This window comes from Dasypus novemcinctus, chromosome 19 (genome assembly GCF_030445035.2).
Source record: "Dasypus novemcinctus isolate mDasNov1 chromosome 19, mDasNov1.1.hap2, whole genome shotgun sequence".
In the NCBI taxonomy this organism is placed as follows: Eukaryota; Metazoa; Chordata; class Mammalia; order Cingulata; family Dasypodidae; genus Dasypus; species Dasypus novemcinctus.
The window spans coordinates 38,877,495-38,904,176 of record NC_080691.1 but is presented as its reverse complement, the minus strand read 5'-3'; the positions used below and the strand labels follow the sequence as shown (position 1 = coordinate 38,904,176).

At 38.5% G+C, this 26,682-nt stretch overlaps 1 protein-coding gene across 33 annotated transcripts in view; it reads right to left on the bottom strand.

Annotated features, from left to right (window-relative positions):
- Positions 1 to 26,682, bottom strand: part of MTMR3 (myotubularin related protein 3) — a 184,607-nt gene that overhangs the window by 55,101 nt on the left and 102,824 nt on the right. For 15 of the 33 annotated variants that reach the window (XM_058281625.1, XM_058281626.2, XM_071209865.1 and 12 more), the window contains one exon: positions 551 to 640. In XM_058281625.1, the coding sequence (XP_058137608.1) occupies positions 551 to 640 (90 nt within the window). Of the gene's footprint in view, positions 1 to 550; positions 641 to 9,027; positions 9,110 to 10,360; positions 10,442 to 26,682 lie in introns of all 33 variants that reach the window. The other 18 variants (XM_071209862.1, XM_071209872.1, XM_071209873.1 and 15 more) reach the window with 2 other exon arrangements.

Sequence of the window (26,682 nt, the reverse complement as noted above, 5' to 3'; positions counted from 1 at the left end):
GCACACAGAGGATTATCTTAAACAGTGAATTCTCAGCAACACATCTTTCTAAAATGATATTTTCCAGCTTGCATTTCTTTTTTTTTTTTTTTAAGATTTATTTTTATTTATTTAATTCCCCTCCCCTCCCCCGGTTGTCTGTTTTCTGTGTCTTTTTGCTGCGTCTTGTTTCTTTGTCCGCTTCTGTTGTCGTCAGCGGCACAGAAAGTGTGGGCGGCGCCATTCCTCGGCAGGCTGCTCCCTTCTTTGCGCTGGGCGGCTCTCCCTATGGGTGCACTCCTTGCGCATGGGGATCCCCTATGTGGGGGACACCCCTGTGTGGCACGGCACTCCCTGCGCGCATCAGCACTGCCCATGGGCCAGCTCCACACGGGTCAAGGAGGCCCAGGGCCTGAACCGCGGACCTCCCAGCTTGCATTTCTACCCTATCTATGGTTTGGGAAAACATACATATAAAATATACAGTACATTAGTTCAATACATTAGCTCAGCTACATTGTTACTACAATGTTAAATACTTAATGTATAATTAAAACTGGACTGTAATTACCTGAAGATTCTCATCCTCCCGGATCAGCTGCTTCCTGGGAAAAATTTGATTGGCCTGGATGCACTCAAGACTGTGCCGAGTCTCTTCATCCTGAAAAACCAAAAACATTTAACCAATTTCAAAGCTCCTAGTCATCCATACTTGGTTTTTCTGTGATGTCTAGTAGTATAATCACAATGGAATCCCAGTGACCACAGTGACAGGCAGAAAAACTCAAGGAGAAATTATTAATCTGAAAAAGTGTTCCATCCAACATGTAAGTCTCTAATCAAAGAACATACACATGCAAAGAATGTCAAAGAATGAAGAATATTTCTATGAAGCATTGATAGGTTATTAGTATATTTCTTTTAAGAGAAACCAAGATACAGCACTTTTTTTCTTTAAATTACAATCTTAAAAATTCTCAGTTTTGAGGGATAGATACTGAATTATTTAAGAATGATATGATGTGGGTTGGAGACACCCAGAGTGCTGCAGGATGGCTACAAAGCCCAGGTGCACCAGATGTTCCCCCAAGGGCCCTGGGTCCTTCATGGACCTAGATGAAGCCTGCTTTTGATGAACTTTTTTTTTTTTTTAAGATTTGTTTTTATTTATTTAATTCCCCTCCCCTCCCCCGGTTGTCTGTTTTCTGTGTCTTTTTTTTGCTGCCTAGTTTCTCTGTCTGCTTTTTGTCGTCAGCGGCACAGGAAATGTGGGCGGCGCCATTCCTCGGCTCCCTCACTTCGCGCTGGGCAGCTCTCCTTATGGGTGCACTCCTTGCGCGTGGGGCTCCCCTACGCGGGGGACACCCCTGTGCGGCATGGCACTCCTTGCGCGCATCAGCACTGCGCATGGGCCAGCTCCACACGGGTCAAGGAGGCCCGGGGCTTGAACCGCGGACCTCCCATGTGGTAGACGGACGCCCTAACCACTGGGCCAAAGTCCGTTTCCCAGCTTTCAATGAACTTGGCACCTAATGAAAAGGCTGTTCATGCAGACTTTTCCAGTGATTTTGAAGATCTTTTTTATCATGATGGTATCCAGTGAGATACCACCCAGCCGTGCACACATTCAAGCCTTTGTTACATAGCACGATAGTGGATCTCCTCAAGGACAATTTAAATAATTTTAAAGAACTTGTGGAAATTACTGGAAGTTCGGACATGGTTAACAAAGAAAGAGAAGAAAGGTTTGTCTTAGCCATCAAGATGAAGCCTATCAGTCTCTGAAAGTGTACTTTAGTACTTACTTCAATTTTAAAAAGCAATGTTATCATTTGCAGGGTAATTCTTGTATTTCTAAGTGAAGGTTACAATCCTCAAAAGTCTGTGTGTATATGCATGCATATGTATTAGCATGCTAAGAGAAACATGTTTCTCTGTTGGCATAAATATATATTTTGGTTTTTCTCATTATACAGTATAAAAAGAAAGAACAAAATGATGTGATGTCTGAAAGCTTCAAACTAATCAAGATGGGGTACGGGTAAGGGAGAAAGTGAGTGGGGGTCTAAATGAAACATGACTGACCATGAGTTGATAACTGATGAAACTAGGTGAGTCTTGTGGCAGTTCATTACAGTACTTCAGTTTGTATATACTTGGTATATACGAGATTTCCATAAAAGAAAGCTTTTTAAAAGTTTTTAAGAAACTAATCTTAAAAATTGGATTTCTCAAACTGAAAACACATGTGAACCACTATTTCTAGTTTAGTCTCCCTTATATTGCAAAAAGATCTATTTCTATTAAAACAATTTCAAGAGGAAACAATAAACTCTAATTTAAATGGTACCTGAAGAAAACTAATTAAAACCTGTATAAAAATAATCTTCTACATTTTGAATGTTAATGGTACAGGAAGACATAACAGAAATACAATCTATTAGAAAGCCTCACTGTAAATTATGATAGAACCTGTTTACACGGCAATTTTTAGAAGAGCAAAAGCCACATCATGCTGAACTAATACAACTAAGGTTTATAACCAGTAGTTACTCGCCATTTTGGCATATCCAGCTGATCACAAATTCAACACTTACGTAAACTTCCTTAAAGAGAAGAAAAAATTCCTGCTTATAAATAACACTGGTTAACCCAATAGCAACCTTAACCATATATGTCAATACTCTACTACTGTGGTTCTCAAAGTGAGGTGCACAGATCCTGAGACCCTTTCAAGGGGAACTGAAAAGTTAAAACCATTTCCACAATAATACTAAGAAAATATTTACCGTTCTCACTGTGTTGACATCTACACTAATGGTGCAAAAAGAACTGTTGGGTAAAAACACCTTAGCACAATCAAGTCAGTGTTACCAATTTCACTTTAAAAATATCTTTGATAAAGCCATTAAAAATTAATAATTTTATTACATCTTGACCCTTGATCTAGAATGCTTTTTTATATAGGAAATATACATAAAACACTTCTGCATAATGAGGTAAAGCACTTATGCAACTGTTTCAGCCTGCAAGTTACATTAGCCACTTTTATAACTCCACACCAATCTTAACTGAAAGAACAACTGATAGACAAATAATGGTACTTCAGATTTGGGCATGTGGTTGATCTTTCCTCCAACTGACAGTATTTGCTGCCAACAATAAAGCTTTTATACAAAAATTAGAATTTTGGAAAACCTGCTATCTGCAGCCATGAACTTGAGAACTTCTCAATACATTTCCAATAAGATCAGTGGTGATATTACCAAATGTGATTTTTTTAAAAAAATTATATAATAACATGGATGAACCCTGAGAAGATTATGCTAAGTGAAATATACCAGCCACAAAAGGACAAACATTGCAAGATTCCACTTATATGAACAGGCAAATTCAGAGAGACAGAAGTAGAATGGTGGTTTTCAGGGGCTGGAGAGAGGGAGAATGGGCAGTTTACTGCTTAATGGATACAGAGTTTCAGTTTGGGGAATGAAAAAGTTCTGAAAGTGGATAGTAGTGATGGTAAAAACAATGTGAATGTGATTAGTGCCAACTGAATTGTACACTTAAAATGACTAAAATGGCAAATTTTGTTAAATATATATTTTACCACAACATGTAGAAGGAAAAAAACAGATCAATTAAAACTGATGGAAGAAAAAATATATATATAAAATAAGTCAACATTTGGAAGATCTGCTTCATTCAATGAGCCATTTATTTTCCAAATGATCAATGAATGATGTTCAAAATCATGCATAAAGAGCCATTCAAAATGCAAAATACACCAATGGATTTAAAGTAGCAATAAAGGGGAAGTGGATTTGGCTCAACTGATGAGCATCCGCCTACCACATGGGAGGTCCAGGGTTCAAACCCAGGGCTTCCTGACCCGTGTGGCGAGTTGGCCCATGTGCAGGGCTGATGCGCACAAGGAGTGCCGTGTCACGCAAGAGTGTCCCCAGCGTAGGGGAGCCCCATGCGCAAGGAGTGCACCCTGCAAGGAGAGCCGCCCCACACGAAAAAAGCACAACCTGCTCAGAAGTGGTGCCGCACACACAGAGAGCTGACGTGGCAAGATGACGCAACAAAAAGAGACACAGATTCCCGATGCTGCTGACAAGAATACAAGCAGACACAGAAGAACACACAGTGAATGGACATAGCAGACAATGGGGGCGGACGGGGGGAATAAATAAAAAATCTGTAAAAATAAAATAAATAACAGTAAAATAGCTCATTGATATGGCTTCAGATTCCAACTAACCTTTCAGGAACTACCCCTTCTTGAGTTCTGGTATAATATTAAAAGAAAAATATCCACAAATAAACTACTTTTCCCATATCTAACTACTTATATTAGGCTGCATTTTTCTCATTTATTTCAACCGAAAAAGCACATTGTAAAAATTTATTAAGCCAAACATTAAAGAAATTTGCAAAACTGTGTTATAACAATGCTGTATTTTCACTGATGAGGAAAAAAGTTATTTTTCATCAAAAATGCTATATGTATGTTAATACGTAATTAGTTTGTGATTATTTTTTAAAGAATTTATGAACATTTTCTTTAAAAGTCATGATTTCCCTAAAACCAGTCTCCTAATGGTAATTCTGTAACAGGAAAAGCCATACAGTGACTTGAAAAACAACTACCCACTTACCTACCGCCCATTAAATCATACATCTTTACTTCTGGCTGGTTGGGCTTATCCCAGCCCTTCTGCTGGGTCATTTTATCTGGAGTGACAGGATTTCTAAGTGTCTTTTTAAAAGTTTGATGTCTTAAAAATAAAAGTGACTTCAAATTATGAAAATAAAACTATAGCTACTTTATAAACGGTTCATTAAATGCTATAAAAATTCACAAAACTTCAATCAATATAAATACAGACTTTCATTACATTTGAAAACAACCATTTGTTAGATTTTGTTGCTTCCCTAGAACTGCTAGGTATTCAACATGATTGTCAAGAAATTATATCTGTTAATTATCAAATAATTTCAAAAGCAAATTTTCTGAAATCTTTTGAGGTTTTATAGCAAAACCTTTTAATTGAAATTGGTGTATTTTAATAAGATTGATATGATATGTCTTGGGGCCCTCTGAAAGTATAAGTGCTCGGGGTATACAGCGAGGTTTGTCAATGGCTCTTCTTCAATAAACACCAAAATAATTTGTTAGATGAAAAGTTTTGTATCAGTTGGTTCCATTTTATCCCTTTCCACTAATTTCCTCTGAGGTCAATGAATGGGTGAAGGAATAACAAGCAGAGTCATACTTGAAAGGAACCCATTTGTCTGTCAAAAGTACTAATCTTTTTTAACTAATCCTATTTTCATTCTTAAGAGGAAGCTTTGACTTAAAGAACTCTGAATATTTATAGCTAAAGTTAACTCATGAGAAAAGATGTGCAGAATTCTGAATTTAGGGAGATTTTCCCTCATAAATAGGGAATATGTAGGAAATATTATCAAATATGAAAAAAAGCTTTTAAATATAAAAAATATATAAATGTACACTTTAAACATGCCTTCTCATCATCAGATTAACTAGCTTTTTAACTCATAAATGTGTAAGGCCTAAACTTTTATTCTCTTCAAGACCATTTTACAGAGCTACCCATGATTTAAGTGATTCCCTGACCTAATTTTCAGCTGACCTTTAAATAGTACAGAACTGAAATAATGTAGCAGGTTAAAAAGAGAGACAGACAGAAGCCCTTTATCTATTCATTCTTGCTGGCACAATTGACTTGGGAGCTAATTCAAGCAAATGTATGTAACCAAAGCAGCTACTAAAAAATGAAAACGGAATTAATAATTTTCAACATAAACTGAAAAGCAAGAGTATGAAGTATTTTTCTTTCATAATCAAATCAAATGCTATTTTAAAAAGATACTGTCTCACCTCACATAATCTATAAAATAGGCTTCAGAAATTTTTTTTTTTAACCCTTGTACAAAAAAATTCATTTAATCCTCAAGACCTATTTACTGTTTGGACCAAAAACACACTGACTTTCTAGAAAAATGGAGAATCAAAAAAACATTACTTGGACAAATATGAGTTGAATTAACTCTTTAAATTTATTGTAGTGTCTGTGAGTTTTCATAGGTTAAAAAAAAAATGGAGGCTACACTTGATATGGTTGATAGGGTAGCAAATGGAAGAAAATAAGGGTGGAGGAAAAAACAAACCGCGAAGTATTGGCCTGTTAAATTTGGAAACATTCGTCCTAGGCTTTGGGCAGTTCTTTAATTGTATCAGAGAGGGTGTGTCTAAATCATCAATTTCCTGGTAATGCTAAGGAACACCAGGCATTGTGGAATCTGGCACTTCTTGGTCTCCTTCCAACTCCATAAAGTCACCTACAAAATCCTGAAAATTTTAGGCTAGTTTCTGCTATTGGCTAAGCTATGCAGGGAAGAGAGGTTAAGTACATACCTCAGAAGGGATGTCAGCATTATAGATTTTTTTTTTTAAAGATTTATTTTTATTTCTCTCCCCTTCCCCCCCACCCAGTTGTCTATTCTCTGTGTCCATTCGCTGTGTGTTCTTCTGTGTCCGCTTCTATTCTTGTCAGCGGCACTGGAATCTGTGTCTCTTTTTGTAACGTCATCTTGCTGCGTCAGCTCTCCGTGTATGTGGCACCACTCCTGGGCAGGCTGAACTTTCTTTTGCACTGGGTGGCTCTCCTTATGGGGCGTACTCCTTGCGCGTGGGACTCCCCTATGCAGGGGACAGCCCTGCATGGCAGGGCTTGCGCGCATCAGCACTGCTCGTGGGCCAGCTCATCACATGGGTCAAGGAGGTCCTGGGTTTGAACCATGGACCTCCCATGTGGTAGGCAGATGCTCTAACCATTGAGCCAAGTCCACTTCCCTACAGATATATTTAAAGAACATGGGAAAGCAGAGACTGTTGACTAGTTAAAACTCATTATTTTCATACATAGTGTTTCAAAACAAGAAACCCTACCTACCCACTAGAATGAAATACACATAAGAACTTTATTTGATAAAATGTAAGGAAATGTAAAAGTGAAAGGAGTTGCCTGTTCCATTGTCAATTCCAGTCACTAGTGTTAAAACTGGTATTGAGAGCCATCAGAAATAAATTTCCCTTGCTCTAATGCATGGATTTGCTTCAAAATAAACCAAAGTGTAGGAGAGTCAGATGAAACAATAGTGCTCATGATTTTATGACTACTGTAGCTGACAGACAAGTATATGAGGATGCACTGTACTATGTTCTTTGCATACACTTGAGATTTTACATAAGAAAACATTAAAACACAACATTTCCTAATACTTAATCTTGTTAAAACCCTACTTCAATTTCATTTAAGAACCTTTAGGAGTGAGAGCAAGCTTGTTACTCTCAAATCAGTACAGAGGTATACACTGAAAACAAAAAGAAAGTTCAGTGCTCCTGAATTCTGTATATAAAAAGGATTAAGAACATACATCCTAAATCCTAAAACAATGCAATAGATATTCAACTAAATCAATGGTTCAACAACTTGCAAAATAATATTCAGCTAGTAAAAGGAACATTAGGAATCCCATGAATATGGAAAAATATTCAAATTCATTTCATGAAATAAAATGTAAAATTATGATATGATTCCAACTACATAGAATACGTATACTTGGTAATGGACTAGTTAGAAAAGACTACAACTGTGGGTTTTGGTGGTAGAATTGTAAATAGGAACTTATAAAACCTTGTTATAATACTGCTTTTTGAGGAATTAAAAAAAAAAAAAGACCCACAATTACACTGTTCCCTACTACCACACACAGGAATACTTCCTACAATGCATCTGCAGCACGTGGACAGGGAGAGCACCAGGAAGACTCTTCTGGGAACCACAAAGACCTCAGCAGAATCAGGAAGAGGACCAGGTTGTTACTATCTATGTGGAAGATAGTGACAAACACTCAATGCAGAACAGTGCAGCTTTCCAAAGCCCATTATATGCTATTCATTAGCACTGGCTTACATACCATATAAATACTGGGCAAGCACTTTTTCCAGGCACAAATACTTCATGGGAAAACCAAAACTATATAGTCTAGAGAAATAAATAGCAAAATTTCCTAAATGTTTGGGTATGGAATTCATTAGAAAGTTGTAATGCCCACAAATGAAGAAAAAATTAGCTTATCTTTCAATTGGAAACTGATATCTCTCTCCTCAACTTCCTTTTAACATGTTATTTCTGCATAACTAGGTTTCTTGTTGTTGTTGTTTTTAATTTTGAAAATAATTTCCCACCCACATCCCTAATGAAGCTTGAAATTAACATGGCTTTCTCAATTACTCCTTTGTGCACCAACATCAAAGAGTGTGGCTTTAGGAAACATCACAAGGTAGAAGTAGGATAATATTACAGGGGACCAATTTCTTTTTTAAGTCTTACAGCACTGTTTATATATTTCCTCAGGTGATGAAAATGGGGTTGCCTCATTGCTCCATCTTCTCTGCTTGTCCCACAAGTCAATGAAATATCCACTGCATGCTCTTTTTGTCAAAGATGTAAAAAAACAAAACAGTGGTAACAGAGCTCGTTCATCTTCTGTGGGATAAAAAATAGTATCTAGAGAGAGAGAACATGAAGGTAGGGAATAGCTTCTATCTGGACAAGTAAAGTCATAGATACACAGATGGCAATATCACAGGACTCCCCTACACGTATCACTACATCCACAGTCTACTTCTGAGAGAAAGAACTAAGAAAGCTGGAGTCCAAGAACCTTGAGTTTTAGTCTTGACTACATTTACTAGCTAACAGATAAGCAACATTACCTAATTCATAGGATTAAAGTAAAATAAATGAAACTGCTCCACACACTAGAATACTCTATAATAATTAGTAAATAAGCACTAAAAGACAGAGGGAAACAAGAAGAGAGTTCAAGGGAAAGTGAAAATAAAATGACTGATCACAAAAATAAAATAGGTAACCATGAACTTACTGGCATTCATTCAATCGTCAGGATAAGAGTCCAACTCCACTTTTGTCATTTCCTCATACTTACCATGACAAGAAGCCCAGATTTGGAGGAGAGATCCCCGTTCCTTCAGTCTCTGCCAAGGCTCTTCTTTCCCTTATGCCAAGATCTTTAAAAACAAGGGGGGGGGGGGGCAAAATTGGCAAAAATTTTCCCTTAATTGGCCATACCCTAATTAAAGGGACTACATATATATGGAACTAACCAGATGTCAATCAAGAGAAAGTTGAATATCACTATGCTAATCCAAACTCTATAATGTCTTCTTTTAAAATCTTCCTGGTCTTAACCTATTTCTGCAAAAAATCAGTAAAGGTTCATCACATTCCTAAATGATGATAGTTACAAGATAAATGTTTTGGGAAGCAGTTGTGGCTCAACTGATAGAGCATCTGCCTACCATACGGAGGGTACAGGGTTCTATACCCAGGGCCTCCTGACCCATGTGGTGAGCTGGCACACACATAGTGCTACTGCAGGCAAGGTGTGCTGTGCCACGCAGCGGTGTCCCCCACGTAGGGGAGCCCCACGCACAAGGAGTGTGCCCTGCAAGGAAAGCCGCCCCGCGTGAAAAAAGGGCAGCTCGCGCAGGAGTGGCACCACACGCACAGAGAGCTGACACAGCAAAATGAAGTAACAACAGTAACAAAAAAGCAACACAGTTTCCCCGGTCCCGCATGACAAGAATGCAAGCGGACACAGAAGAACACATAGCAAATGGACACAAAGAGTAGAAAACGGGGGGAAGAGGAGAGAAATAAATAAAATAATGTTTAAAAAAAAAAGAGTAATGTCTTGAAGCTTAAATGAAATAATAAAGCAGTAAAAATTAAAACCCACCTAAAAATGCAAAACAAAAATTCTTGTATTTTAGTATGTTTTTGTAATCATAGGTAAATTCAAATGTGAAAAAAAACATTACCTTATTATCCAAATATTCTATGTTTACGTGAAAACTTACACAAACTGTGCTAGTAATTTTATGTTTTTTAAGGTGAACACCAAGTGTAGCTCTAATTTCTAAAAGGATTAAGATCATAAAGCACAATTTTACTAAATGAAATATTTATATAGCCTATCTGTAAGCAGGGTATTTTTTTCTACGTACATGCACAATGACTCAGTCTTGAAGGAAATAAGACTAAATTCAGAAACCAAAGTGGTAGTACAAATATTGTAGGACTTTGAAAAAAAGCACGATAGTTAAAATTAGGATAACCCAAAGAACTCTTGATTGAACTAAACTAGAAGAATGGATTTCCCATTTACTGATGAAGGAAGTCCTTAAGAAAGATGGATTCCCTAACCCCAGCAAAGATGGAGGAACAGGGAATCAGGGATTCCATTTTCGACAACTTACATCTGAGATGCTTATACAGTTATCAAACTGATGATTCCAAGTAGAGAGCTCGATAAACCAGCCTGGCAATGAAGATCAAGGCTAGAAATATTAACAAAAATGTGAGAGATGTCAGTGTATGGGTGGCATTAAAGTCACACCTAGGGAGCAAGTATAGATGGAGAAGCTGGGAACAGCAAGGATGAGGGCTGGAGCACTTCACTGTAGAATGGTTAAAGGGGTGAGGAAGAACCAGAAGGTTCAGTAATAAACCAAGTCAAAATCCCCATTCTCATGTTTCTTCAAACCAGACAAGATCTCTGTGATTATGATCCAATTCAAGAACACAAATTAGCCTAAAATGATCTCATTTATTCATTCACTTCAATGAATAGTTATTCAATACCTAATATATTCCAGGCATTGTTCTAGATGTTGGAGAGACATGCAAAAAAGTTATACAGCTTAATTTTACTGTCTATCTTCCCCACTACAAACAAAAATAAATACAATGTTAGGCAGTTGATAAGTGTTAAAAAGAGAGTAAAAGCAAGGCATGGATATAGGGAGTAACCAGAAGTTCCATTTTACCAGCCTGGCAAGGATAAGCGAACAGGTTATCTATTGGAATTAGTTAAAAAGGAAGGGGGAGGGAAGCGGACTTGGCCCAGTGGTTAGGGCATACATCTACCACATGGGAGGTACGCGGTTCAAACCCCAGGCCTCCCTGACCCGTGTGGAGCTGGCCCACGCGCAGTGCTGATGCAAGCAAGGAGTGCCTTGCCACACAGGGGTGTCCCCTGCATAGGGGAGCCCCGTAAGGAGAGCCACCCAGCGTGAAAAAAGTACAGCCTGCCCAAGAATGGCGCTGCACACACGGAGAGCTGACACAGCAAGATGATGCAACAACAAGAAACACAGATTCCTGTGCCGCTGACAACAACAGAAGTAGACAAAGAACATGCAGCAAATAGACAGAGAGAACAGACAACTGAGGCGGGGAGGAGAAGGGGAGAGAAATAAATAAATCTTTGAAAAAAAAAAGGAAGGGGGAGAACATAGAACTGTACAGCACAAAAACTGAACCTAATATAAACTAAGGAACATAATAGTGTAATTCTCAGAACATTATTTCATCAGTTGTACAAAGGTGGCACACTGGTGCAAACTGTTAGTAACAGAGAAAACTGTGGGGGGTGGAGTAAATGGGAACTCTGCTCTTTCTGCATTGTTTTTCTGTAAACCTACAACTGCTCTAATTAAAAAACAAAAGAGGGGAGGGGAGGGGAGGCAAAGTAAACAGACTATTCCTGAGAATATGACCTTATTATTAGAAGAACTAGATTCTGTTATAAAGAAACACTTCAGCTTCCATAGCAAAAGCAGTTTGACAGTTCCTCAAAAGTTAAATTTAAGAATATATGGGAAGTGGATGTGGCTCAACTGGTAGAGCATCTGTCTACCATATGGAGGGGCCAGGGTTCAATCCCCAGGGCCTCCTGACTCATGTGGTAAGCTGGCCCATGCGCAGTGCTACTGCACACCAAGGAGTGCCATGACACGCAGAGGCTCCCTCACGTAGGGGTGCCCCACACATGAGGCGTACAACCCGTAAAGAGAGCCGCCCTGTGTGAAAAAAAAGCACAGCCCACCCAGAAGTGGTACTGCACATACACAGAGCTGACACAGCAAGATGATGCAACAAAAAAAGAGGCGCAGTTTCCCAAGTTCCACTGGATAATGCAAGCGGGCACAGAAGAACACACGGTAAATGGACAGAGAGAGCAGACAATGGCGGGGCGGGGGGGGGATGGTGAGTGGGAGGAAGGGAAGAGAAAGAAAATAAATCTTAAAAAAAAAAAAAGAATATATGACCTGGCAATTCCACTCTTGGGTATAAATCCCAAAGAAAAGAAATCAGGGCCTCAAACATATTACTTGCACACCAATGTGCATTAGCAACATTATTCAACAACAGTCAAAAGATAGAAACAACCCAAGTGTCTCTTGACAAAGGAATCAAAAAACAAAATGTGGTGTATACATACACTGGAACATTAATTCATCTGTAAAGAGAATTAAGTGCTCATACATGCCATAACATGGATGAACCTCAAATATTATGCTAAATGAAATAAGCCAGACACAGAAGGACAATTATATGATATCACTAATATGAAATATCTAAAATAAGCAATTTAAAAAAAAAAATAAGCAAATTCATAGAGACAATAGATTAGATGTTCTCAGCAATGGGGAGAAGGGAGAAAAGGGAAGTTATTGCTTAATGGATAAAGAGTTTCTATGTTGTTTGGGTTTTTGTTATTATCATTGATATTAAATATACAAACAACACAAAATATCCCATTTTCACCACTACTATAAATACAATTCTATGATATTAATTACATTCATAATCTTGTGCTATTACCTACATGACCATTCTTTACCAAAACATTTTTACCACCTCAAAGTTTCTGTTTTGGCAGATGAAAAACTTGGTAAGAATGGTGATAATGGTAGCACAACATTATAAAGGTAATTAATGCCACTGAATTGTATATTTAAAAACGATTTATGATAACATGGATGAACCTGGAGGACATTATGCTGAGCAAAGCAAGCCAGACACAAAAGGATAAATTCAGTATGACTGCATTACTATGAACCAAATATATTGTGTAACATACTGTATGATTCAAAAAAAATTTATATGTATCCAGTACACTTAATTCAGAAAGGTATGTTTTTATTCAACTGTGTTTTTTTATTTTTTAATTGTTTATATTTTCAACTATTAAGTTGTACAAAATAAAATTTTAAAAAATGCTTAAAATAGAAAATTTTATGTGTGTTTTTGTATGCGTATATACAGAATGGGGAAAAAAGTTGGATAAGAGTAAGGAAATAAAAAAGAACTAAAAAATAAAATAAATAAAAAGAACTAGTTAGGAGAAAATTACAGCAAAGAGGATAGTGACTTGGTTTAGAATGGAGAAAGTATAGATGGAATGAAAGCATAGGAATAAGGGGAGTGGGTGTAGCCCAAGTGGTTGAGCGCCTGCTTCCCATGTATGAGGTCCTGGGTTCAATCCCTATCACATCCTTAAAAAAAAAACAACAACAACAAAACATAGGAACATGAAAGATATTTTGGAATTCAACTGACAGTATTAGGTAAAAGACTAGATATAAGGATTAAGGGAGATTAAAGAATTTACGGTCCAAGAGAGAAAAATAAGAAAGAAAAATACAGTTCAAAGAAGGGAGAAGCATCTGAAGAAAGATAAAATTACTATGGTAATTTCAAATTCATAATTGCAAGCCAAGATCATGGGCAACTCTGCCAAAAGTATGAAACTTCGGACAAAGAGCTACTATAGCCTCCTTTTAAAACTACAAAGCAACAGTGGTATAAAGACAGTGGTCAACAGAGGTTCTAAGTGGGGAGAGAGGGAAGAAAAGGTATAACATGGGCATTTTTGGGACACTGGAATTGTTCTGCATGACACTGCAATGACGGATACAGGTCATTATACATGTTGTCAAAACCTCTAAATTGCGCTGTGCAAAGTGTAAACCATAATGAAAACTATAGACCATGGTTAGTAGCAGTACTTCAATACGTGTTCATCAATTGTAACAAATGTGCCAAACTAATGAAAGATGCTGTTAATGGGGAAAAGTGTGGGAGGGGGAAAGATGAGGTATATGGGAATCCCCTGTATTTTCAATGTAGCATTTATGTAATCTAAAGCTTCTTTAAAAATAAAAATAATAATAAGATGGTGATACTGGGACAAAAAAAAAACCATAAAGCACAGTTATGACCATTAATTATGAACTATTCAGCGCTCATTACAGTGTCTAACTTAGGTCCTAGAGTGACAGTTATACTACAACACAGAAAAGGAAGAAACTGAGTCATTACTGTTGGTCTGATAAGTAGTGAATTTTTTATTTATTATCGTAATGCATGCATGCCCCCTGTAAGAAACTTACAAGCACAGGTACAAAAGCAAACAAGGTCATGTATGAATGATATACGTCAATAAAAATTTTAAAAAATAAAAAAGTAAACAAGCCCAGTTGACAAAGATGACAGTGAGAGATGCTCTAGGGTTCCATTCCACCACAAAATTTTTGAACAAATAGCAAAAACGGACTAAGTTAACTTCTTCAGAACATGGGAAAACAGCTAAAAGATTGCAGTAACTAGGAGAATGGTGAATTAATCAAGAAAACACAACTTAAAAACCCTAGAAGTTCCTGATGCCCTTGCTAGCCCCTCCTCCTCAAGCCTTCCTAAGTGTTCTGGTGGTAGCATGTGCTCCCATTGTGGATCCCTGGCCCTGTTCCCAAGGGAGCAGAGTAACCTCTATACACATATTATACTGACTATATGCCCAGGCCAAGCTATCTCATGGCAGCCTGAGGACTGAACCAGGACATTCATCTCTGTCTAATAGACCAAAGACTTATCCTGCACATAGAAGCAGCTAGCGGACAGCTAAAGCAGAGTAAGAAGCAATGAAACTGAAGTGGCCTAGGGCAAAGTATTACTTGCTTCAAGGCATAAAAGAAAACATCCAGGAGGGAATAAAGTTTATTTCACAGGGAAAAGTAGAGGCATTAAGATCCCTGTAAATTGGGGAACTCCAAAGGCAATGAATGAGCTCAAGTCCAAGACAAGACAGATTCGAGTAAAAAAGTATGGGAGGCTCTCCCACTTTCACACCAGGCAGATCTTGATTAAAGGGCTGAACTCTGACGGAGAGCACCAGCCAGCACACAGCCAATTTGCAAAGAAAATGAAAGGTGTTTTTTTGTGTGTGTTGGTTTCTTTGTTTTGTTAGCTGCTGGCAATCAAGAAAACCTTAGTCATATCATTAGCTGAACACAAACTTAAGGAAGAGACAGCTCAAGAACTAAATCCCACAAAGTTAACACTTTAACTATTAAAATAGATAGTGTGCAAAAAAAGATTGCAGAACGAAAAAAGACATAGGAAATCATGGTCTGTCTGAAGAAAAACACAAAAATTCAGAAAACATCAACGAAGACCAGACTATGATCATACTAAACAAAGAATTGTTTGAAATAATCTTCAATATGGTCAAAGAAATAAAGGAAAACAAGGAGAACTAAGAATATCAGGGAAATGATGAAGGAACACTATGAGAATCTAAATAAAGAGATAAAATTTTAAGGGACCAAATAGAAATATTAGAGTTGAAAAACACAATAACTAAAATGAAACACTTTCTAGAGGGTTTCAACAGTAGATTAGAGCTGGAAGAAGAATCAATGAACTTGAAGACAACTGAAATTATTTGGTCTGAGCAGCAGAAAGAAAAAATGAAAAAAAGTGAACATAACTTAAGAGACTTACGGGATACCATCGTACCAATACATACATTATGGGAACCCCAGAAGGAGGAGTAAGAAAGAAGGGGCCAGAAGGAATATTCATTAATAATGGCAGAAAACTTCCCAACTTAACAAAACATATAAACATACACATTCAAGAAGCTCAACAAACCCCAAACAGGGTAAAATCAAAGAGAACCATGCTCAGTCACATAATATTCAAACTGTCAAATGCCAAAAACAAGGAGAGAGTTCTGAAAGCTGCAAGAGAAAAGCAATGTTATATAAAAGGAAGCCTGTGGCAGTTTGGTCTTATTTATGAATTCCAAAAATAGATATTGGATTATGTGTTTGTAAATTGGTCTGTTTCTCTGGGCATATTAGATTGTATTAGACTCAGAGGTTTCACTTTTACTTTCTTAAATCAAGATTAGGACACTTGACCACATCATTAGGGTGACTTGGTTTGAGTCCCCACGCCCCTCCCCCCTTTGTGGGCTATATAAATGGATGCTCAAAGACAGGGAAGTAAATACACACAGAAGCAGATATGCAGGAAGAGAGAGTGCTCCATTGACACAGGTCCAGGAAGAGCAATGCACCTGATAGTCTACAGCTGCCTTGTGGAGAAACCAGAGCAGCTGAGCCTGGAAAGAAACATGCCCCGGGGAGCATGATGAGCCTTATGCAAGTCTACAGTTGAGATCCGAAGAAGCTGGGCCCACCAAGCCTTAAGAGGAAAGAGGAAGGCTGAACCCTTGCAGACATCACCTACCATCTTGCATCAACAAGTTACAACAGATTTTGGGTAAGAAACTATCTCTTATGGTACCTTGAGCTGAACTCTTCAGGCCTTTTGGCTGACTAATACAGAGCCTCTGTAAGATTAAGTGCCAATTTCTCATTAAAAAAAAAAAAATCACTAAAGCAAGAAGACAGTGAGACAAAATATTTAACTGGAAAAAAAAATTGCCAACCAAGAATTTTATATGTGGCAAAAGTGTCTTTCAAAAATGAGGCAGAGGGAAACGGACTTTGGCCCAGTGGTTAGGGCGTCCGTCTACCATATGGGAGGTCCGCGGTTCAAACCCCAGGCCTCCTTGACCTGTGTGGAGCTGGCCATGCGCAGTGCTGATGCGCGCAAGGAGTGCCGTGCCACGCAAGGGTGTCCCCTGCGTGGGGGAGCCCCACGCGCAAGGAGTGCGCCCGTGAGGAAAAGCCGCCCAGCGTGAAAGAAAGTGCAGCCTGCCCAGGAATGGCGCCGCCCACACTTCCCGTGCCGCTGACGACAACAGAAGCGGACAAAGACACAAGACGCAGCAAATAGACACCAAGAACAGACAACCGGGGGAGGGGGGGAATTAAATAAAATAAATAAATCTTTAAAAAAAAAAAAAAATGAGGCAGAAAGTAATATATTCCTAGATAAACAAAAGCTGAGGGAGTTCATCACCACTAGAACTGCCCTATAAGTAGTGCTAAAGGAAATTCTTGAGACTGAAAGGAAAAACACTATACAGTGGCCCAAAGAAGCATAAATAAAATCTCTGGTAAAGGTAACAATGTGGTATTTGTTGGTATGTAACTCCACATTCTACTTCTTATTTGTTTTAAAATGCAAATGCATAAAAAGGAATGCTAAATCTATGATTTTGGTCATTGTATTAGTCAGGTAAAGGGGTGCTGATGCAAAGTACCAGAAATCTGTTGGCATCTATAAAGGGTATTTATTTGGGGTAGAAGCTTACAGTTACAAGCCATAAAGCCTAAGTTACTTCCCTCATCAAAGTCAGCTGCCACATGTTGGAGCAAGATGGCTGCCAACATCTGCCAAGCATTCAGCCTCCCTCTTCCTCTTAAGGCTCTGCAGTCCCAGCTTCTTCCAATATCAGCTGTAGGCTGGGATAAGTCTTCTCTCTCCCAGGGCTCAGTCCTCTCTGGACTCAGCTACTCTAGTCTCTCCACAAGGTTAACTGTAAACTATTAGGCTTCCTCTCTTCCTGGGGTTGCTGCCGTGTCTATGGAGCCATCTCTATTCCTCTGTGTTCTTCTCCTGTGTATTTACTTCCTGGGGATCCAGTTCAAAACTCCAACTAACTTCTCTGCCTTGTCATTTTTCTCTTTGAGTCCCCACCCACCAAGGGGGCAGGGGTCCTACTGATGTGGCCCAATCAAAGCCCTACTCGTAATTTAACCAAGTAAAAGTGAAACCTCTGAAGATAACACAATCTAATACCCCAAAGGAACAGACCAGTTTACAAACATAATCCAATATCTATTTTTGGAATTCATAAACAATATCAAACTGCTACAGACATACAGTGTATAAAGATATAATGTGCAACAAGTGTAACAAAAAGATGGAGAGTGGAGGGGCACAGGAACAGTATTTGTGCATGCTACTGAAGTTAAGCTGGTATCAAATCAAATGTGAGTCAGGATGTTAAACTTCAGCCCCATGGTAATCATAAAAAGAATATCTGAAAAATACATACAAATGGAAAGGAAAAGGGATTCCAAATGGTACAAACATATATGTATGAAAGTAGACATTAATAGAAGAACAGAAAGACAAAAAAGTATAAGAATTTAAAAAGACCAAGAAAAATGGCAGGAGAAAGTCCTGTGATACCAGTAGTTATTTTTAAGTAAACATAGTTTAACCTTGCCAATCAAAAGGCAGAGATGGGCTGAATGGATTAAAACACATGACCTAATTACATGCTGTTTACCAAAGACTCAAATTCAAACATGCAAGTAGGATGAAAGTGAAAGGATGAAAAAAGTATTCTATTGTGATACGCAAGTAACCAAAAGAATAATTAAGTAAAAAATTGTTCCAAGGGAAAAAGAAGGGCACTACATATTGAGAAAGAGATCAGTTAAAAAAGACATAATTATTAATATTTATAGTAGTTATAGTTCGAGATGCCCAAACCCATCTTGAAAATGAACAAAACTGGAGGTTTCACAATCCTGATTTTACAACTTTTGCAAAGATGTAGTAATCAAAACATCATAGTATTGGCACAAGGATATACAATAGGGGATCAAAGGAGTCAAACTGAGTTCAGAAATCAACCCTCGAATCTATGGTCAACTGGTCTTTGAACAAAGGGTGCCAAGCCCACTCAATGGAGAAATAACAGGCTAAGAAATGGTCTAAGAAAACTATTTTGCTTTTTTTTTAAAAAAAAAGATTTATTTATTTCTTTAATTTCCCCCCTCCCCCAGTTGTTTGTTCTCTGTGTCTATTTGCTGTGTCTTGTTTCTTTTTCCGCTTCTGTTGTCATCAGCGGCACGGGAAGTGTGGGCGACGCCATTCCTGGGCAGGCTGCACTTTGTTTCGCGCTGGGCGACTCTCCTTACGGTCCTTACGGGTGCACTCCTTGCGCGTGGGGCTCCCCTACGCGGGGGACACCCCTGCGTGGCACGGCACTCCTTGCACGCATCAGCACTGCGCATGGGCCAGCTCCACACGGGTCAAGGAGGCCCGGGGTTTGAACAGCGGACCTCCCATGTGGTAGACGGACGCCCTAACCAATGGGCCAAGTCCGTTTCCCTATTTTGCTGTTATGAATATAATAAGCTAACTCATGGAGTTAATAGCTATAATAGAATGTGGTTAGAGAATGGAAAGCTAAAGTTTTAAACTGTACAGAATTGGTTTAAAAAATATTATTTAAAAAGTTGTTTGTAAAATGTCTGGAAATCAGTAGAAATGGTGAAAGCACATCATAGAATTTGTATTTAGTAGCATTAATATATGGATATGATAGTGGTTTGCTTTTTGTTTTTTTTCTTATTTTGGACTACTGGAAATGCTCTAAGGGCAGCAGACTTGGCCCAGTGGTTAGGGCGTCCGCCTACCACATGGGAGGTCCGCAGTTCAAACCCCGGGCCTCCTTGACCCGTGTGGAGCTGGCCCATGCGCAGTGCTGATGCACGCAAGGATTGCTGTGCCACCCAGGAGTGTCCCCGTGTAGGGGAGCCCTACGCGCAGGGAGTGCACCCCTTAAGGAGCGCCACCCAGCGCAAAAGAAAGTGCAGCCTACCCGGGAATGGTGCCGCACACACGGAGAGCTGACACAACAAGATGACGCAACAAAAAGAAACACAGATTCCCATGCCGCTGACAACAACAGAAGCGGACAAAGAAGACACAGCACATAGACACAGAGAACAGACAACTGGGGTGGGGGGAGAGAGGGGGAGAGGGGGAGAGGGGGAGAGGGGGAGAGGGGGAGAGGGAGAGAGAGAGGGGGCGGAGAGGGAGAGAGAGAGAGAGGGGGAGAGGGAGAGAGAGAGAGAGAGAGAGAGAGAGAAATCTTTTTTTAAAAAAAGAAAATGCTCTAATATTGAAGTGATAAATGCGCAATTCTGTGATTATACCATATGCCACTGACTGTACATTTTGGATATGTATGGTTTATGAACAAAAAAATAATAATAGGGTGAGTTGGGGAGAAAATATATCAAATGTAAGAAATGGACTATAGTTAGTAGTAATACTTTGAAGATGCTCTTTCATAATTTGTTTTAAGTGTTTCACAACAATGCAAGGTATTGGCAGTGGGGTGATGTATGGGAGTCATGTATGATGTTTACATGTTTGTTTTATTTTTTTATTTATTTCTCTCCCCTTCCCACCCCCTCCCCCCCAGTTGTCTTCTCTCTGTGTCCATTCACTGTGTGTTCTTCTGTGGCCGCTTCTATCCTTATCAGTGGCACCGGGAAGCTGTGCTTCTTTTTGTTGCATCATCTTGCTGTGTCAGCTCTCCATGTGTGCGACGCCATTCTTGGGCAGGCTGCACTTTTTTTTTTTTAAGTTTTTTTTTTTTTTAATTTATTTCTCCCCACCCAGAACAAGGAAGATAAACAGACACAGGAAGTGCAAACAACAACGGGGTGAGGAGAAATAAAATAAATCTTTAAAAAAATATATATCTAGACAACACAAAGAACTCCTACAATGACAAAAAATTAAAAAACAGGCAAAACACATGAGTAGGTATTTCTCCAGAGATATACAAACAGTAAACAACACATGAAAAGATGCTCCGCATCATTAGCCATTAGGCAAATGCAAATCAAAACTACAATAACATTTCACACCCACTAGAATGGCTATTTTTAAAAAAGGAAAATAAATGTTGGAGAGGACGTGGGAAAATAAGAATACTAGTATACTGATGGTGGGAATGTAAAATGGTGCAGTGCTATGGAAAAGTCTGACAGAATCATAAATATAGAATTACCATAAAACCCAGCAATCCTACTTTTAGATATATATATCCAAAAGAATTGAAAGCAGGAAGTCAAACAGATTTTTGCACACAGATATTCATGGTGGCACTACTAAAAACAGCCAAAAAATGGATGCATTCCAAGAATTCAGTCAACAGATAAATGGATTAACAAAATGTTTATACATACAATGGAATGTTATTCAGCCATAAAATGTAATGAAATGCTGATACATGAGATGATACAGATTAACCTTGTAGACATCAAGATGAGTGAAATAAACCACATACGAAAGGGCAAATAGTGTATGATGATTTCTCTTGTATAAAATAGTTAAAATATGCAGATTCACAGGGTCAGAAACTAGAACACAGGTAACCAAGGCCAGGGTAGGGGTCGGGAATGGGGAGTTAATGCTTACTTGATACAAAATTTCTGTTTGGGGAAAGCGGATGTGGCTCAAGTAATTGGGCTCCCATCTACCATATAGAAGTCTATGGTTCGATGCCCAGGGCCTCCTGGTGAAGGCAAGCTGGTCCACGTGAGTGCTGGTCTGTGCAGGGTACACAGCCCCACGCAGGAGTATGCCCCACACAGGAGCACTGGGCCACACGAGAGCTGGCGCAGCAAGATGACGCAAAAAAAAGAGACACAGAGGAGAGATGGTAAGAGACGCAGCAGATCAGGGAGCTGAGGTGGCACAAGAGAATGATCACCTCTCTCCTACTCTGAAAGGTCCCAGGATCAGTTAAATAAAAAATTTCTATTTGGGGTGATGGAAAAGTTTGGTGTTAGATTTTAGTGACGATAGCACAACACTGTGAATGTAATAAACACCACTGAATTGTATATTTAAAAGTAGTTAAAATGGGAAAGTTTAGGTTGTATATATGTTATCAGAATAAAAAATGTAAAAGAATTTTTTTTAAAAACTATAGAACTGTACAACACAAAGAGTGAACCCTAACGTAAACTATGAACCATAATGAATAGTACAGTTACAAAACTTTCATCATTTGTAATAAAGGTTATCACACTAATGCAAGATGTTAATAGGGAAAACTGTGGGGGATGGGGGCACGGGTATATCAGAAGTCAGTATTTTCTACATGGTTTTTTTTGTGAATCTTCAACTGCTCTACTAAAAAAGAAAGAGGGAAATGGACTTGGCCCAGTGGTTAGGGCGTCCGTCTACCACATGGGAGGTCCGCGGTTCAAACCCCGGGCCTCCTTGACCCGTGTGGAGCTGGCCATGCGCAGTGCTGATGCGCGCAAGGAGTGCCGCCCCATGCAGGGGTGTCCCCCGCGTAGGGAAGCCCCACGCGCAAGGAGTGCGCCCCGTAAGGAGAGCCGCCCAGTGTGAAACAAAGTGCAGCCTGCCCAGTAATGGCGCCGCCCACACTTCCCGTGCTGTTGACGACAACAGAAGTGGACAAAGAAACAGGATGCAGCAAATAGACACAGAGAACAGACAACCAGGGGAGGGGGGGAATTAAATAAATAAATAAATCTTTAAAAAAATAAAAATAAAAAAGAAAGAAAGAAGGCTTAAACAAGCCCTCATACACTGAAAATGTAGAGTGATGCAGACACTGGAAAATAGTCTGGCAGTTCCTCAGAGAGTTAAACAGAGTTGCCACTCCATACTTTCTGTGCAAATTTTTTTGCAAACTTAAAACATTCTATAACTGAATTTCATTAAAAGAACAAGAGTTATCATATAAAGACCCAGCAATTATACTCTTAGGCATCTACCCAAGATAAATGAAAACATATTTTACAAAAAACTTGTACATAAATGTTTATAGCAGCATTATTCATAACAGCCAGAAGTTGGGAAACAACCCAAATGTCCATCAACTTATGAAAGGATAAACAAAATGTGCTATATACATACAATGTAATAGTATTTGGCCATAAAAAGGAATTAAATAGTGATAAATGCTACAACATAGATGAACCTTGAAAATATTATCCTAAGTAATAGAAGCCAGACACAAATGGCCTCATATTATATGATTTCCTTTATGTGAAATGTCCAGAAAAGACAAACCCAAACAGATAGAATATAAATTAATGGTTACCCAGGGCTGTGAGGCCAAGGATAGGGAATAAAAGCCAAGAGGGTATAGGGCTTCTTTTGGAAGCAATTTGTGTTCCAAAATGACTGTGGTACAGCTGCACAACTCTATAAATGTACAAAGAGCCACTGAATTGTACACTTTAAAAGGGTGAATTGTGGGTATATAAATTATACCTCAATAAAGTTGTTTTTTTAAAAAGTAAATAAGTAGAACTTGACTTCTCACACCTTGATGCCTTTTACCTCACCTAACTGTATATTATAACCATACTAACTATTTGATAATTCTCTCCAGATCCTTTTCTATGCATATAATTAAGATGTAAGTAATTTTTAAAGATGGTGAAGGTGAAATACTATATTTATTGTTCTGCAACCTATTTTTTTCAATTAGTGTATCAAGTCCTACCTATACTTTCAGATGGCAGTTCCAGTAGGCCATTACATTAATACCAACGTACCATAATTTAACCATTCATCGTTGTTAATACATTTAAGATGTTTCCATTTTTCCATTATGACCAACAATGCTACAATGACCATGTCTGCCTACCTCCCTGCAAGAGTCAGTATTTCTGCAGGCCTGATTTGATTCTGAAAACCTCTCAGAAAGAGGGATGTATACATCATGTCTCTTTACTTCTTACTACTTCAGTGTGTACTTCCTAAAAACAAAGATAGCCTCTTATCTAATCACAGCTCTAGTTTTCAATTTCAGGAAATTTAACACTGATACAGTACTTTAATTTACTGTTGCTACTCCAATTCTGTCAACCTACCCAATTATATCCTTTATAGCTATCTCCACCCCACAGTAAAGAAGCCAATCTAAGATCACTTATTAGCTCTAGTTGTTTTATCTCTTTGGTCTCATTTAATCTTACATTAATTACATTAATTCAAACAGTATGATGATTAATAACTAAACTATTAGTTTAATAATTGATTTAAAATTTTCACATCTTTTCTTCAAAACTTGAGACCACGTTTCTCCAGATAGGATAATACTTTTCCATTCTGTTTTGCAAATTTGTCTTTGATGTTTTGTCTATATATTTTTAAGTAAAAAAATAAATAGAGGCATGTGGAAAGATGGTAGAGTGGGAAGCTCCAGGTAGCAGTCACCCCACCAAACCAACAAATGAACTAACAAGAACTGTATGCATCAACTACTTCAAACCTCTGGAGTCTAGTAGAATACTGTGCAGCATCCAGGAAAGAGTCAGAGAAAAAGCCTGGTAAACTGGGGTAAATATAGGTGAATTTTGCTTTCCCTTTAGTGACTACCATCCATCACTCCCCAACCAGTTGGCAGCTGGCAGGCAACAGTGGGGATAGCAGCCAGGGGTCCTGGTGGAGCTTGCTGTTGAAAAGGTGGGCTCTAAGGACCTAGTCCTCCAAAATCTGGGGGGGTGTAGTCTGATGACTGATCACTACTTTTGATCAGCTACTTCAGATCTCTGGGGAGTGGAGGGGTGGTTCTGAGGGCAGCCATTATTGCAATCCCCTCAAGTAAAAGCTGCAGAAGAGTCGTAAAAGTTGTAGTACCTATTTTTTCTCTCTTTTCTCTTTTCATTGCCCATTTAGGAGCAAAAATAGTTTGGAAAAGTCACAAATTGACAGCTTCAACCCTCAACAACAACAAAGCCCTAGCAAAAGAATTATTCAAAGAAAAAAAAAACCTTGAAAACAACAAGTGTTGGCGAGGATGTGGACAACAGGAACATTGTTGGTGGCAACATGAAACCGTGCAGTTGCTATGGAACACAGTTTGGCAGTTCCTCAGAAAATTAATCACACAATTATCACAGGACCTGCCAACTTAAGAACCATAAAGAACTGAAAGTATGACTCAGATATTTATACACTCATATTCATAAAAAATCAAAGCATTATTAACAATAGCCCAAAAGTGGAAACAATCCAAGATTCCATTAACCCAGATTAATGGATAAACAAAATGTAGTATATCCATTCAATGAAATATCATGCAGCCATAGAAAGAATGAAGTCTCAACATGCTACAAAATGTCTTGACAACTTTATGCTGAGAGAGATAAGCCATACACAAAAGGACAAATACTATTGTGATTTCTCTCATATGTAATAAACAGAATAGGCAAATTCAAAGAGACAGACAGCAGACTAGTGCTGCCATGGGTGGGGCCTGGGAAGATAATGGAGAATTATTACTAAATGAGTATGTGTCTTGGTTTTGAGATAATGAAAACACTCTGGAAACAGATACGGTAAAAGTTACACAGTCTTATCAATGTACTTAATGCCATGAATTTCCCTCCAAAGTGGTTAAAATTATTTTTAAATTTTGTATATTTTACCACAATTAAAAATAATTTTTTAAGAATACACATCTTATATTATTATAGCAATATAAATATTATACCACAGGTCAAGTAACATAGTTAGGATTACATTTCCTTCTTTAAAGGGCCAATTTCTGACCTCTCTGGACCAACGGAAGCATAAGATTCCTTTTCCTGGCATCAAGGTGAAATGATTTCTCTTTCAAATGACAGTATTGCACCCAAGTGAGATACTGAGCAACTTGGACAACATATAACCCTTCAGTATCCAGAAAAAAGAAAAATGATAGTACCCTGAATAAACAAATTATGATATCTAATCTCTACTAGAACCACAATCTATTCTCCTCCCTTATTCTTATTTTGGAAAAGAAAAATAACTCTAGTAGTAGCAGTTTGATATTATTGATGAATTTGAAAAAGAAATCTTAGATTATGTTTGTAAACTGATCTCTTCTTCTGGGCATATTAGATTCTACTGGATTCAGAGGTTTACTTGATTAAGTACTCAGGTAAACCTCTTGTGCCAGTACGGTCGCTTGGTGGGTGTACTCACAGATAAAAGACATGGCAAAGGACAGAGTTGAGGGGTTCTTAATGTTGGAGTTTGATGCTGGAGCCCCAGGAAGCAAGCTCAGAGGAAAGAGAAGCAAGCCTCAGGAAGAGAGGAACCCTGAACCCAGAGAGAAGCAAAATGCTGCAAGGGAAGAACCCAGGAAGCCTGAACCTTTGCAGACATTGGCAGCCATCTTGCTCCAACATGTGAAAATAAACCTTGATGAGGGAAGTAACTTATGCTTTATGGCCTGGTATCTGTAAGCTCCTACCCCAAATAAATACCCTTTATAAAAACCAACCAATTTCTGGTATTTTGCAGCAGCACCCCTTTGGCTGACTAACACACTAGTCAAGATGAATTTATAATGAGGAGACACAGGTATTCCAGGACTCAGGGGCTGTTTGTGTGAACTGAACATTCACTATGAGTAAAGTTCTTGCCTTCAGTGAGTTCAGAATTGTGTGGTATGATAAACTGATACAATTAATAAGGCAAAGTGTGAACAGAATGGAGAAATATAATTCCACAGTAATGCAAAACACCAATAAACTGTTTCTGATCTAGGACTCAAAGTAGGCTTTGAGGAAGACTGGAGCTTTGAATGACTGAATCAGCCAGATTTTGAGCTACAGAAACAATAGGGAAAAAGAATAGCACATGCAGAACAATGGAGACAAGAATACACAACAGAGAATTTGAGCGACAGTAAGTATGTCAATGTGGCTGGAACAAAAGGTGCACAGGAAAAAGGATGACTAGT